General features: G+C 44.3%; 1 protein-coding gene across 1 annotated transcript in view; it reads right to left on the bottom strand.

The window, feature by feature from the left end:
• LOC107106493 (ovostatin-like) overlaps positions 1-2,968 on the bottom strand; it is a 51,027-nt gene extending 48,059 nt beyond the window's left edge. The window contains exon 1 of the mRNA XM_015406654.1: positions 2,788-2,968. Within this exon, the coding sequence (XP_015262140.1) occupies positions 2,788-2,852 (65 nt within the window). The 5' untranslated portion in view covers positions 2,853-2,968. The remainder of the gene's footprint in view (positions 1-2,787) is intronic.
• Positions 2,969-12,773: the final 9,805 nt, after the last annotated feature.

The raw sequence follows: 12,773 nt of genomic DNA on the forward strand, positions 1-12,773 counted from the left end.
CTCTCTCTCACACCAACCCTCTCTCTCTCTCTCTCTCTCTCTCTCTCTCTCTCTCTCTCTCTCTCTCTCTCTCTCGACTCTCGACTCTCGACTCTCTTCTCTCCCTCCCTCTCTCCGTCTTTCTCTCTCTCTGCCAGTTTGGCATAGTGGTTAAGAGTGCAAACTCTAAACTGGGGAAAACAGGTTTGATTCCCCACTCCTGTATGTGCACCTGCTTGTGTGACCTTCGGTCAGTCACAAGTTCTTTCAGAGCTGCTCTCTCAAGGGCAGCTCTCAAGAGAGCTCTCTCAGCCCCACCTACATCACAGGTTGTCTGTTGTGGGGAGGGGAAGGTAAAGGGACTGTAAGCCACTCTGAGACTCCTTCAGGCAGTGAATGGCAGGGCATAAATCCAATCTCTTCTTCTCTCTTCTCAATATCTCCTCTCTCTCTCTCTCTCTCTCTCTCCAGATTAGAGTCCACACACTTAACCACTACACCAAACTGGCTCTCACACCAAACTTCTCTCTCTCTCTCTCTCTCTCTCTCTCTCTCACACACACACACACACACACACACACACACACTTATTAGCCACTTTTCTACCTTGCAGAACTCAGTCTGGCTTACAATGCAGATCAAGCAACAATTATAAAAACACATAGTAAACCCCAATTTAAAATCTCCAATTGAGACTGCCAATCAATAAAAACGAAATCAGTCAAGCTGTCTTCCACTGCCTCCTGCCTCTGGAACCTGGCTTTGCGGGAGGCAATGCAGAACCCCAAGGAAAAAGAGACAAGAAGACCCATCTTGGACAAATGTCAGTGGCGACATGAAAGGAAGGACCCTTGCAGTGGAACAACTTGGGCTGGGTCTCCTCTGCTGGAGCCAAAGCCTGTGTCTGGAATGCAGCAAAACAGCAGGTTACATCAAGGGAAGGCAAACCAGATTGGCTGATTGGCTGAGCTGGGGCACAGAGAGGAAACGGCATGCTTCTAGGGAAGTAACTTGGAAGAGGAAGGGTCCATGGGCCATTCATTCATCCCACACTCCGGCCTCCAGAATCAATCCTCCAGCATTTGTATCGCAGGCAGGAGGCCGCAGAGGGGAGAGATGAATGGAGAGCAATGCCCTTGTAGTGCAAATATACTGCTGGACCTCCTGAGGGCACCTGGTATTTTTGGCCACTGTGTGACAGATTGTTGGACTGGATGGGCTATTGGCCTGATCCAACATTGGCTTCTCTTAGGTTCTTATGTTCAAATAGTGTCAGCTGGCTCAAGGAAGTGAACCAAACCACACACTGCAGAAGAAAGCAGACTATGTCATTGCCCTATCTGCAAAAACAAAGTTGTTTCCTAAGGGAGGAGGCAGTTCCCAGGAGTTGGTAAAAAAAACCCCCCCCCACACACACACACAAACCCTTCAGCAGCAAAGGCAGAACCAATATCCACTTCTGGTTAAAAAACAACCACAGGGAGAGAGAGAGAGAGAGAGAGAGAGAGAAATGTTTTAGGTGGCTCTAGGAAATCACCGGAAGCCCTAACCACAGAGTTTCTGACGAGTCACAGAGATACAGTTTCTCACTCCCGTTTTTTAAAAAAATTTCCTAGAAGTGACAAGATGCCGTAGCCGGCATCACGGGGGGAGGGGAATCTTTATTTTTCTTTTGCCACTGCTGAGCAGCGACCGGAGCACGATGGGGTGCGGGTTCCCTTCATCCCAACCGGGGGGCTCGGCAGCCCTGTTCCACCACCATGTCTCCAGGAATTTCCCGTCACCGAGTTGGCAACCCTCAGTGACCTCTTCAAATGACCCCACCCCACCCTCGCTTGGCCCTATCACCCTAGTATGCCAGTTGTGGAATGTGTGTTCTGCTAACTTGGGACGCATGAATCAGACCTCAGCATGTTTAAGATAAGGAGGTCCCAGAGCTCGGATATGCCTGCCCAGGAGCTAATGACTGAGGAAAGATTTGAACGGGGGACTTGACCTTTATACCCCAAACAAGCAAATACACAAGCAGTTCCTTTACAGCCAGTTAGCCACCCATTCGTGAGCAGTATTCCCTCTAAACTGAGTTAGGGTGAGCCAGGTCACAGTTTTCTAGCCCCCGGCTCAAACATTTTTTTTGTCTTCACTCAGGAAGGAGGGCTCCAGAGCAAACTAAATTTATGCAGTCGCCAAATCGCTCGCTCACAGCTTTAATGCCGGCAGCTCACAAAGTAGAATTTTTGCTCACAAGACTGCACAGCTTAGAAGAAGAGATTGGATTTATACCCCGCCCTTCACTACCCAAAGGTGTCTCCGAGCTGCTTACAAATTCCTTTCCCTTCCCCTCCCCACAACAGACACCCTGTGAGGTAGGTGGGGCTGAGAGAGCTCTGACAGAAACTGCTCTTTTTTCAAGAACAGCTCTTATCAGAACTACGGCTTGCCCAAAGTCATCCAGCCAGGTGCAAGTGGAGGAGTGGGGAATCTCCCAGATTAGAGTCCGCGCACTTAACCACTACACCAAACTGGCTCTCTTAGAGGGAGGCTTAGAGGGAGCCTTGTTTGTGAGCATATCTGCTCCACTCCTCCACACCCGACAAATCTGGGGGGCTTGCTTAGTCTTTTGCTCATTTTGATTTCCCTGCACTGGTGCAATTGTATTTTTGAAACAAATGAAGCCAAGCCAAAGTCAAATGAGCAAACCCTGGTATCAGCCACCTGAAAGACAGAACTGTTGGAAGGAAGAACAGAAAGATTTTTTAAAAATAAAAAGAAGAAGAAGCCATTGCTATGTGATGTGCAATTACTTACGGGTCTGGAGGCTTTGCAGAACTCAGAAGCAGGAAGGCAAACAGCAGGAAAACCCGGGAGCCCATCTCCACTCTGCAGAGAGAAAGACGAGAGGGAGTCCTTGAGTCCCCTGGTATTTAAGCAGCTCCTGCGACTCACTGCTCCTCCTCTTCCTCTTCTTCCCAAACCCAGCTCTTCGAGTCAGGAACAATATTTACATACTGCTCGGCATTTCCTTCTCTCGCCAGTCCCTTCTGCAGTGCTCCTGCCTGTGAGTCCAGGGCCAGGTGATTCCAGTATTACAGATCCACTGTCTTATCCTCCAAGCATGTCACTCACAGTCTCTGGTTCCTCGCCAAAGGGCTCGTCATTATCTGCTTGAGTTCACTGACTCACGCCAAACTTTTGTCCTAAATCTTTCACAACAAGTGTCGGGGAAAAAACAGGGATGGGGAAAGAATGGCACGTCTGATTTGCCGCAGGGCGGTGGAAAGACTTCTGGTTCTGGCCCAAACGGACAACGAGGCAGAGGGTCGTTCCTCGGGGGGCCCCAAAGGAAAGCAATTCCCAATGCTCCACCACAGATCTTAACAATTTACACACTGTATTCATGTCAATTCGCTGTTGTAGGTTTTCCGGGCTGTATGGCCATGGTCTTGGCATTGTAGGACCTGACGTTTTCACCAGTAGCTGTGACTGGCATCCTCAGAGGTATAACACAGAAAGATGGAGTGCTCTCTGTGTCAAGATGGAGTACTCTCTGTGCCTTGACACAGGGAGTACTCTATCTTTCTATGTTATACCTCTGAGGATGCCAGTCACAGCTACTGGCAAAAACGTCAGGTCCTACAATGCCAAGACCACGGCCATACAGCCCGGAAAATCTACAACAGTGAATGAACTCCGGTCGTGAAAACCTTCAACAAGATATTCCTGTCAATGTTGCAGCAGTTCCTCCTGCCTGGATAGCAGCTCTTCTTGCATTTTTGTGACAGATGAAGAGAAGATAGAAGAAGAAGGATTGAATTTATACCCCACCCTTCACTACCCAAAGGTGTCTCAGAGCGGCTTACAAACTCCTTCCCCTCCCCACAACAGACACCCTGCGAGGGAGGTGGGGCTGAGAGAGCTCTGAAAGAGACTGCTCTTTCCAGAATAGCTCTAAAAGAACTTATGACTGACCCAAGGTCACACCAGCAGGTGCAAGTGGAGGAGTGGGGAATCAAACCCGGTTCTCCGATATTAGAGTCCGTGCACTTAACCACTACACCAAACAGGAATGATAGGAGGGGGGGGCGTGGCATCCCGCTGAAAGCATATGGACACCTAGAACTTCAGCTCCTGCCCTGATCCTTCTAAAATACATTCAAAAACATGGAAAATAGACAGACTACCATCCATAAAGATGGGGAAAACTGGCTCGGGTAAGAACAAAACTCCTGGCCAAATATCAAAGTCGGTGAAGGCATATTTCCCGAGGGGTGCAAAAGATAACTCCGTGGGTACAGAACAACGACTCTCAACTAAAATGGCAGCCGCCATTGAGCCGAACGCAGCGAATTACTTTCTCCAGAGGTACTTTTGCTTTTTGAAAATTTAGAAGACAGATTTGCTTTAAAAGTAGAAAACGTACTTAAACCCAGGTGTCATTTCCTGCAGGAGCGCACAGGAGCAGAGCTCCGGCAGTAAAGAGCCCAGGGGGCGGGCACATGCAACAAACCCCGCCCCCTGCTCCCAGCAGCCCTCAGTCAGAGCAAGAAGCAGCCAGGTGCAGAGCCCCTCCCAGCCCCCCGGTCCAAACCAGTCCAGTGGCACCTTTAAGACTAAGTTTTATTCAGGTACAAGCTCTCTCTCCTCTGCGAGGACAAATCTGCACGTTCCCCCCCCCAATAGCTTGCAATCCAAAACTGTCCAGTGGAGCCTGAGCGGTGGGTGTTGCCTTCTGACACACTTCCGGTGATGTCAGGGGGTGTGGCATATGCAAATAAGTTATGCTAATATGTTATGCTAATGAGCTCTTGCACCTCTTTTTCTACAAAATGACCCCTGCTTAAACCTATGTCAGAGCAACTACAGGACCTTACCGAAAATGTGCAAAAAATATCTCAGACTGCTGATACAGCACTAGAACACTGCATAACTTTGCAAAATGAAGTGCAAGATTTGTACTCTAGAGAAACCTGGGTAAGATCCAAAATTATGGAACTTGAAAATGCATCACAATTTCATAATTTAAAATTTCGTGGGTTCCCAGAGTCTTTGTGAAGGGACTACAGAGCTCACCACTTTTATTGCTACTTGGCTATCCACCATTTTAAAGCTAGAGGCAGGAATTGCGCCGTTTGTAGACCGTGTTTACAGAACGGGCCTACGTAAAAATAATAATCCTAATTTGGCAAGAGATATCGTAGCTCGCTTTCCAGACTTTCGCACAAGAAATAAAATTCTCAAGGAAGCCAACGCTAGTAAAATGTTCACCTATGAAGACAAAACAATTCCAGTGTTCCAAGATTTATCTCTTGAAACCTTGCAACGACGCAGAGACATGAAAGCAATTACAAAATGCCTGCAAGAAACAAAGATCGCATATCGATGGTCTCCTCCCGGCAGACTGCTGGTTTTAAATGATGGCAAAGCATTTACTACTACTTTACTACAAGCTCTGGATCTTGAGCTTCCACCTGATCTGTGACCGTGTTCTGAAGCAGAAGTAGAACGTCTTGCACACCAATCATGCTGGAAGAGGATCAACCCTAAACGTCGCACTTGATTGCTTCATTAACTAATATTTCTCCGCATACAAGAACTCAATTTGTTTATTAACTTCATTTATTTGTTAATTCACAAAATTAGGTTGAAAGAAACACCTATTGTTTTATAAGTTTTTGCATTTCACGTTAAGAAACTTAGAAGATATATCGAAGGAGGGAGGGGTCTTAGTTCTACAGCTCCGTTAGTTAGAACACCTGGGAGTGAGAGGTCTTTCCAACTAAGCCTTTCAGTTCGAGTTTCTATCTCCAGGTGATAACCTCTGTTGGAGGTTGGGGATGTGTTTGAGTTAATGTTTTGGAAAGGTTGGGGGGGGCAAACAAAGTTACTGTTGGTTTGTTGGGGGGTTAGGGAGGATAGGGTGTTTAATGTTCTGTGTTGTGTGTTGTTGTTCACTATCTTTTTCATAAAGCAGTATTTTGTCTTCACTCACTGGTATCTCTCATTTTTAACCTTATCAGTAGAGGTACAATTTTTTATTTTCTCACGCAGCTATAACTGGAGTTTTGTAAATCTTCAAAACTGGCTTATTTCTCTGTTAGCTTTGGGCTTTTCATATTTACATTTCAAGAATGAGTTTTTCAAAAATCTCTTTCAAATAATTCTTTGTGCGTTTAATGGTTATATTGAACACTGTTTTTATTCTATATAGTTATTAAAACGAATGTTGGGAAATTTGAAGATACTTCTCGTTTTCTGCCTGGAAAATTTCTTGCTGTTCCAGACTAACTCAATTACATTCTCTGTGGCCTTCTATGTATTGGGTAAGAAATTACATTTAATTATTTCTCCATCTTTTCAATTAGTTACATGGATTGTAAAGAATATTATGTATATCTTTTGGTTTGATACTATCAATGACATATAATCCTAAAGTAATTACAGTCAACTGCAGAGGATTAAATAATTGTATTACGCTTAAGAGAATTTCTTCAATTTTTAATAAGCAACGTTGATATCCTGTTTTTACATGAAACAGACATAAAAACCGCAAAATCCCCCATTTTTTCTTCGTCAAAGTGGGGACAACAAAGTGGGGAGCTCTAAGTCCCGAGGAGTAGGGATTTTATTTTCAAAAAAAATCAGATTTCAATGTGAAGCAATAGAAAAAGATGATTTTGGTCGTTACAGTTTCTTAAAAGGAATTTTGGATGGACAGAAATTTACTTTAGCGTCAATATACGCGCCCAATGAGAACCAACTTACTTTTTTAGACAACACATTTCGTAATTTGCAACTTTTTGCTGAAGGTAAAATCTTGATAGGTGGAGATCTTAACATGATCGTGGATGCCATATTAGACAGCTCACATCCACAAAAACACCAATCTAAATCACACCAATCAAATTTAGCACTTTTACTACAAAAATATACTTTATTAGATGTCTGGAGATGGCATTATCCTAATGCTAGGGACTATACTTATTTTTCTCCTGTCCACAAATTATATACCAGAATAGATTATATTCTTTCCTCCCCTGATCTGATTCAACACACTAAAAACCCAGATATTAACTCCAATCTCTGGTCAGACCACTCCTGCGTGGAGTGTAATCTGATTTTATTAAATTCACACCAATCAAATAATTTTTGGTCTTTAAATAAAACTTTATTAACAAATGTCTCAACTTTTACAACCATCGAAACTGATTATTTTCAACTCAACAACCAAACTGACACTTCTCCATTAATTTGATGGGAAGCCATGAAAGCGGTTCTCCGTGGTAAATGTATTTCATTACATGCCGCCTACAAAAAACAAAGAGATTCGCAGATCAGTCAATTAAATCTAAAAATTAATACCTTGGAATCCAGACATAAAAAAATACAGTAGTAAAAAAGTTTATAAAAGACTTTTAGCGGCTAGAAAAGAATTAGAATCCTTAGAAACCACAAAAGTTCTCAAAATTTACTCTATCTTAAACTAAATTATTGGCATATGAATTCCAATCATATAAGACTATTATCATGGAAGGTTAGACAAAAAATAGCAGAAAGACATATAAATTGTATAAGAGATTCTAAAGGAAACGTCTAGTATCTTCTCCTTCTATTATGTCTCCCTTTTTGGGACAAAGCTGGTTTTAAGCCGGGATCTCATATATTTGAGTTTAAAGTATGGTGTCAGAACAACTTGGTTAGATTTGTGGATATTATGAAAAAAGGTAAATTATTGGAAACATCCACTTTGGATGCAAATATATCACAAAATCTGCCTTGTTATCAATATTTGCAGGTTAAACATATGATAGACAGCAAGTCAATACGTAAATCCCTATCTAATCCTTTAACTAGATTTGAGATATTACTTAAAGCTTCCTACAATATTTCCAAAGGGTTATTATCCAAAATTTACACTATATTTCAAGTACAAATCATATCCCAAACATTTCCATACCAAAAAGCTTGGAATACAGACTGCAATCTTTAATTGTCTGAATCTCAGTGGTCAGATATTTGGTTGTCAAACATTTATTCCACAAACATTATAAACATTAAACAACTATATTTTAAGTTATTACCTAGATGGTATTTAACCCCAGTAAAGTTAAATCATATACATCCAAATATACAACCTTTACGTTGGAAGCAGTGCTCTCAAAAAGGCACGCACATACACATTTGGTGGGACTGCCCATTAATACAAGATTTTTGGATCAAAATTATATACCAATTCAAACTTATCACTGAATATGAAGTACCACTGCTGCCAGAAACAGTTCTGTTGAATATCTGGCATGATAAAAATATCTCACAAAATAAAAGAGACCTGATAGCCATCCTCTTAGTGGCAGCCAAACTAGTACTGGCTTCAAAATGGAAAGATAAACAAGTCCCTTCGGTTTCACAATGAGTAAATAAGCTTTGGGACTTTTTTATTATGGCTAAAATTTAAGATCAAATTTGAGTTGCAGAATCTGCTTATTATATCTCAAAATTTGCTGAAACCTGGTTTCCTGTTCTAACATATCTCAATACGATAGCAAAAGAGCCAAATAACAGTATATATAAAAAATCTGATCACACTGTATACTCTGTATTGCTCTTTTGTTATTCTTGCTGTTTATTTTATTATTGTTATATATTTTAATTACTGTTTTGTGCATTGTTCACTGTGAATTGCAATTGCTGTTGTTCTATATTTGAAATTTTAATAAAATTTATTTTAAAAAAAAGAATGATAGGAGAGGAGAACACCTCCCTGATGCAGGAGCAGAGGTTCACCCTTCCGGGCAGTGAATCTTCCCAGGTGACAATAGAGGCCCTGTCATCTTTGAGACTCCTGCTGGGAGTTGGGGGCAATATGGTGGAGATGGAGTGGCTAACTCCGGGATGGGAAATTCCTGGATATTTGGGGGGGGGGTGCCCTGGGAAAGCAGGGTTTGGGGAGGGGAGGGACCTCAGTGGGGTATGTCAACAAAGTATCCACCCTCCAAAGCAGCCATTGTCTCCAAGGGAACCGATCTCTGTCATCCGGAGGTGTACTTCTGGGAGATCTCTGGGCCGCACCCAGAGGTTAGCAATCCTAGGTGGAGACGCAACGTGCTTCAGAGCCTTTCCTCACTGAAGGGTTTGATACAGATTAGAAGGAGTGGCCGCAAACCCAGAAACCGCAGCGGGTGCCCTTCGCCGTGTCCATCTGCTAGAAATGAAACCCGTCCGGATTTTCCTATTTAAGTCTTCACTTCAGTCACACGAACAGAAAGCCGGACTCCCGACTGTGAAGGGAGCATCGAAAGAGCCTGAGTCCTTGTGAGACTCATCTTCTAAGAAATTAAGGTGCGACTTAATGACTTTCTAAAAATAAACTTCACAACTGAACCTGCATAGTTTCCTTCTATAAACTTCAGCTACCCTGCCTTTGGTTGCAAACGCCTTCCTGCCCTGAAGCATGGCGACTCTGAGGCTGCTTTTGCACCCTGCCGTGTGCAGCTCCCAAATTCCTCTGGCTAATGCTGGCGTTACATCATCTTAATCTGCTGATATAAGCGCTTGGCATGTCTTCCGAGCTTTTTCAAGGGAGACTCTGTTAGAGGTGGAACTTCAGAGAGTGGCTCCTGCCGTGAAGCTGCTTGATACCAGATCACACCCTTCGTCCATCAGAAGAAGAAGAAGGAGACTGGATTTATACCCCGCCCTTCACTACACAAGGGAGTCTCAGAACAGCTTACAAACTCCTTCCCCTCCCCCTCCCCACAACAGAAACCCTGTGAGGTAGGTGGGGCTGAGAGAGCTCTTGACAGAAACTGCTCTTTTTCAAGAACAGCTGTACCAGAACTATGGCTTGCCCAAGGTCATCCAGCAGGTGCAAGTGAAGGAGTGGGGAATCAAACCCGGTTCTCCCAGATTAGAGTCCGTGCGCTTAACCACTACACCAAGATGGCTCATCAAAGACAATATTGTCTACTCAGACTGGTGGTGGCTTTCCAGGGTTTCAGGCAGAGGTTTCTCTAGGGTTTCAGGCAGAGGTCTTTCATGTCACCTGCAACCTCATCCTTATCGGAGATTCTGGGGACTGAACCTGGGACCTTCTGCATACCGAACAGATGCTTTGCCAGTGAGCCTTCATGGTCTTTCCCAAACAAAAAGGGTTGGTTCATAGTGGTCTCCGTCAGTTCCAATTCATGCCCCCTGGCGTGTTGCTTGGGCTTTACCTGAGCAAAAGAGAATTAACGGAATTTCTGTGGAACTGTGAAGAGGTGTGCCAACAGTGCTGATGAACACACACAGGTAGTGAACGAATGCACCAGTGTGCAACCTCCATAGCAATTGAACTACATCAGTGATTGCCCAACATGGAGCCAGAATTAACCCGCAGGTCACATTGACCTTGCAGATGGCCTTTTCTTAGGCATATTAGCCTTTCAACCATGGTTTATTGCCTCCCTAAAAAAAGAAGAGAAGAGATTGGATTTATACCCCACTCTCCACTACCCAAAGGTGTCTCAGAGCGGTTTACAAACTCCTTTCCCTTCCCCTCCCCACAACAGACAACCTGTCAGGTAGGTGGGGCTGAGAGAGCTCTGACAGAAACTGCTCTTTCCAGAACAGCTCTGAAAGAACTTATGATTGACCCAAGGTCACACCAGCAGCTGCATGTGGAGGCGTGGGGAATCAAACCCAGTTCTCCCAGATCAGAGTCCATGCACTTAACCACGACACCAAACTGGCTCTCAAACCAAACTGGCATAACCCAATGGCACCAGCAACAGGGAACCACATGGAACCATGTGCCTTCTTTCTTGATCTTTGGGTCATCGCTTGCAACTCTTCCCTTTCTCCGCATCACTGTCCCGCAGCTCTTCTCAGCAGACGCAAAGAAAAGCAGGAAGCAGAACACCTTCTATGCAGCAGGTCTTGCCAAAAGGCAGCAGCAGGAGTCTCTAGAGAAGGACTTTTTGAGCCACAGCCCCCTTCCTTTTTGCCAAACCTTCAAAATACAGGAGGGTAGAAACCAGGGGCTGTGGTGGCTCAGAGGTTAAGACACCGAGCTGCAAAGTGGAAGGTCAGTAGCTGAGCAGTTCGAGACCAGAGTGCCCCGTGACGGAGTGATCTCCCATCTCTGGCCCCAGCTCCTGTCAACCTAGCAGTTTGAAAGCAAGGAATTGCAAGCAGATAAATAGGTACCACTTTGGTAGGAAGGTAACAGCATTCCATGAGCCTCAACATTTAGTCATGCTGGCCACATGACCACGGAGAAGTCTTCGGACAGCACTGGCCCTTCGGCTTGGAAACGGAGATGAGCACCGCCCCCTACAGTCAGATTCGACTGGCTATCGAGCAAGGGAAGCCTTTACCTTTACCTTAGGAACCTTGATGAAAAGGAATCCACCCAGGTTGTGCTGTGTGTTTTAATAACCTGGACCCTGTGTGGGTTGAAGGCTCTCCCCACGGCTGGGCCTTTGGTAGGAAATCTGGGTCAAGCATTTTGGAGTGTGATGTAATACTCACAAGCCCCTCCCACAATGCGCCGGTAATGGAACCAAGCCTGGGGTGTCAGTCTTTCAGTAGCACAAGCTACGGCACATTTGGCGATGGCGAACAGTGTCTGCACTGAATCTGAATGGAAGACTGAGACTAATCCGACCTCATTAATTCCACCGGAGACATATCCAGCAAGGGCCTCCAGCTTCCCGCCATCCCAAGACACATTCTGATTAAGGACAGATGACTCACTTTCCCCATGAATTTCATACCTAGCATGCAAACTGCACCCTTACGCAACATTTCCGAGGGTGAACTGAGCCATCCAGCTGCACAAAGTTTTGTCAGAGGTCAGAGAGCAGAACACGTCCACTCTGCCTTCCCGAAAGCTCCCAGTGGAATCACAAACAAATCTGTAGTCAAAACACGCTAAGTACATGCAACAATGATTACATAGGAACCAAAGTCAATACTAATGCCAAACTCATATATATCATGGAATTATCAAAAGATCCTTCCCAAATGAAAACTACGCCATTCTGGATAGTCAATGTTATGGACCTATTCCTTCATCAGGTAAATCAGGTAAGTCTTCATTGACATATAGTAAATAAACTTCTATAAATACCTCTCCAACTTGTAAGAGCTATGGAGCAGAGTCTAATTGAAATATTTTGATTGGGATTTGATTGGGAAGAAGAAGGAGGAGGAGGAAGAGGAGGAGGAGGAGATTGGATTTACACCACACCCTTCACTACCTGAAGGAGTCTCAGAGCTCCTTTCCCTTCCCCTCCCCACAACAGACACCCTATGAGGTAGGAGGGGCTGAGAGAGCTCTGACAGAAACTGCTCTTTTTAAAGAACAGCTGTGCCAGAACTATGGCTTGCCCAAGGTCATCCAGCAGGTGCAAGTGAAGGAGTGGGGAATCAAACCCAGTGCTCCCAGATTAGAGTCCGCACACTTAACCACTACACCAAACTGGCTCTATATATCAATGAAGACTTGACATATGTCAATGAAGACTTACCTGATTTACCTGACAAAGGAACAGGTAACGAAATGCTGATTATTTGGAACCGTGTAGTTGTCATTTGGGAAGGATCTTTTCCTACAAGCCACAGTATACAGATGTTTGGACTTTGATTCAAGGACTTGTGAAATTTATATAAGCAGTTCTTTGCTTTTGTGTGCTTGTTCTGTTAATGAAATCTGCTGCTCTGGAGATGTGCTGTGGCTTTATTGTGGGCTTGAGTTTGTTACCCCCACCCCCTTTTTGATAATTGCTCTTTCTAACATTGATAATTCCATTATA

The sequence above is a fragment of the Gekko japonicus genome, unplaced genomic scaffold (assembly GCF_001447785.1).
Source record: "Gekko japonicus isolate JY-2015 unplaced genomic scaffold, Gekko_japonicus_V1.1 scaffold188, whole genome shotgun sequence".
NCBI lineage: Eukaryota > Metazoa > Chordata > Lepidosauria > Squamata > Gekkonidae > Gekko > Gekko japonicus.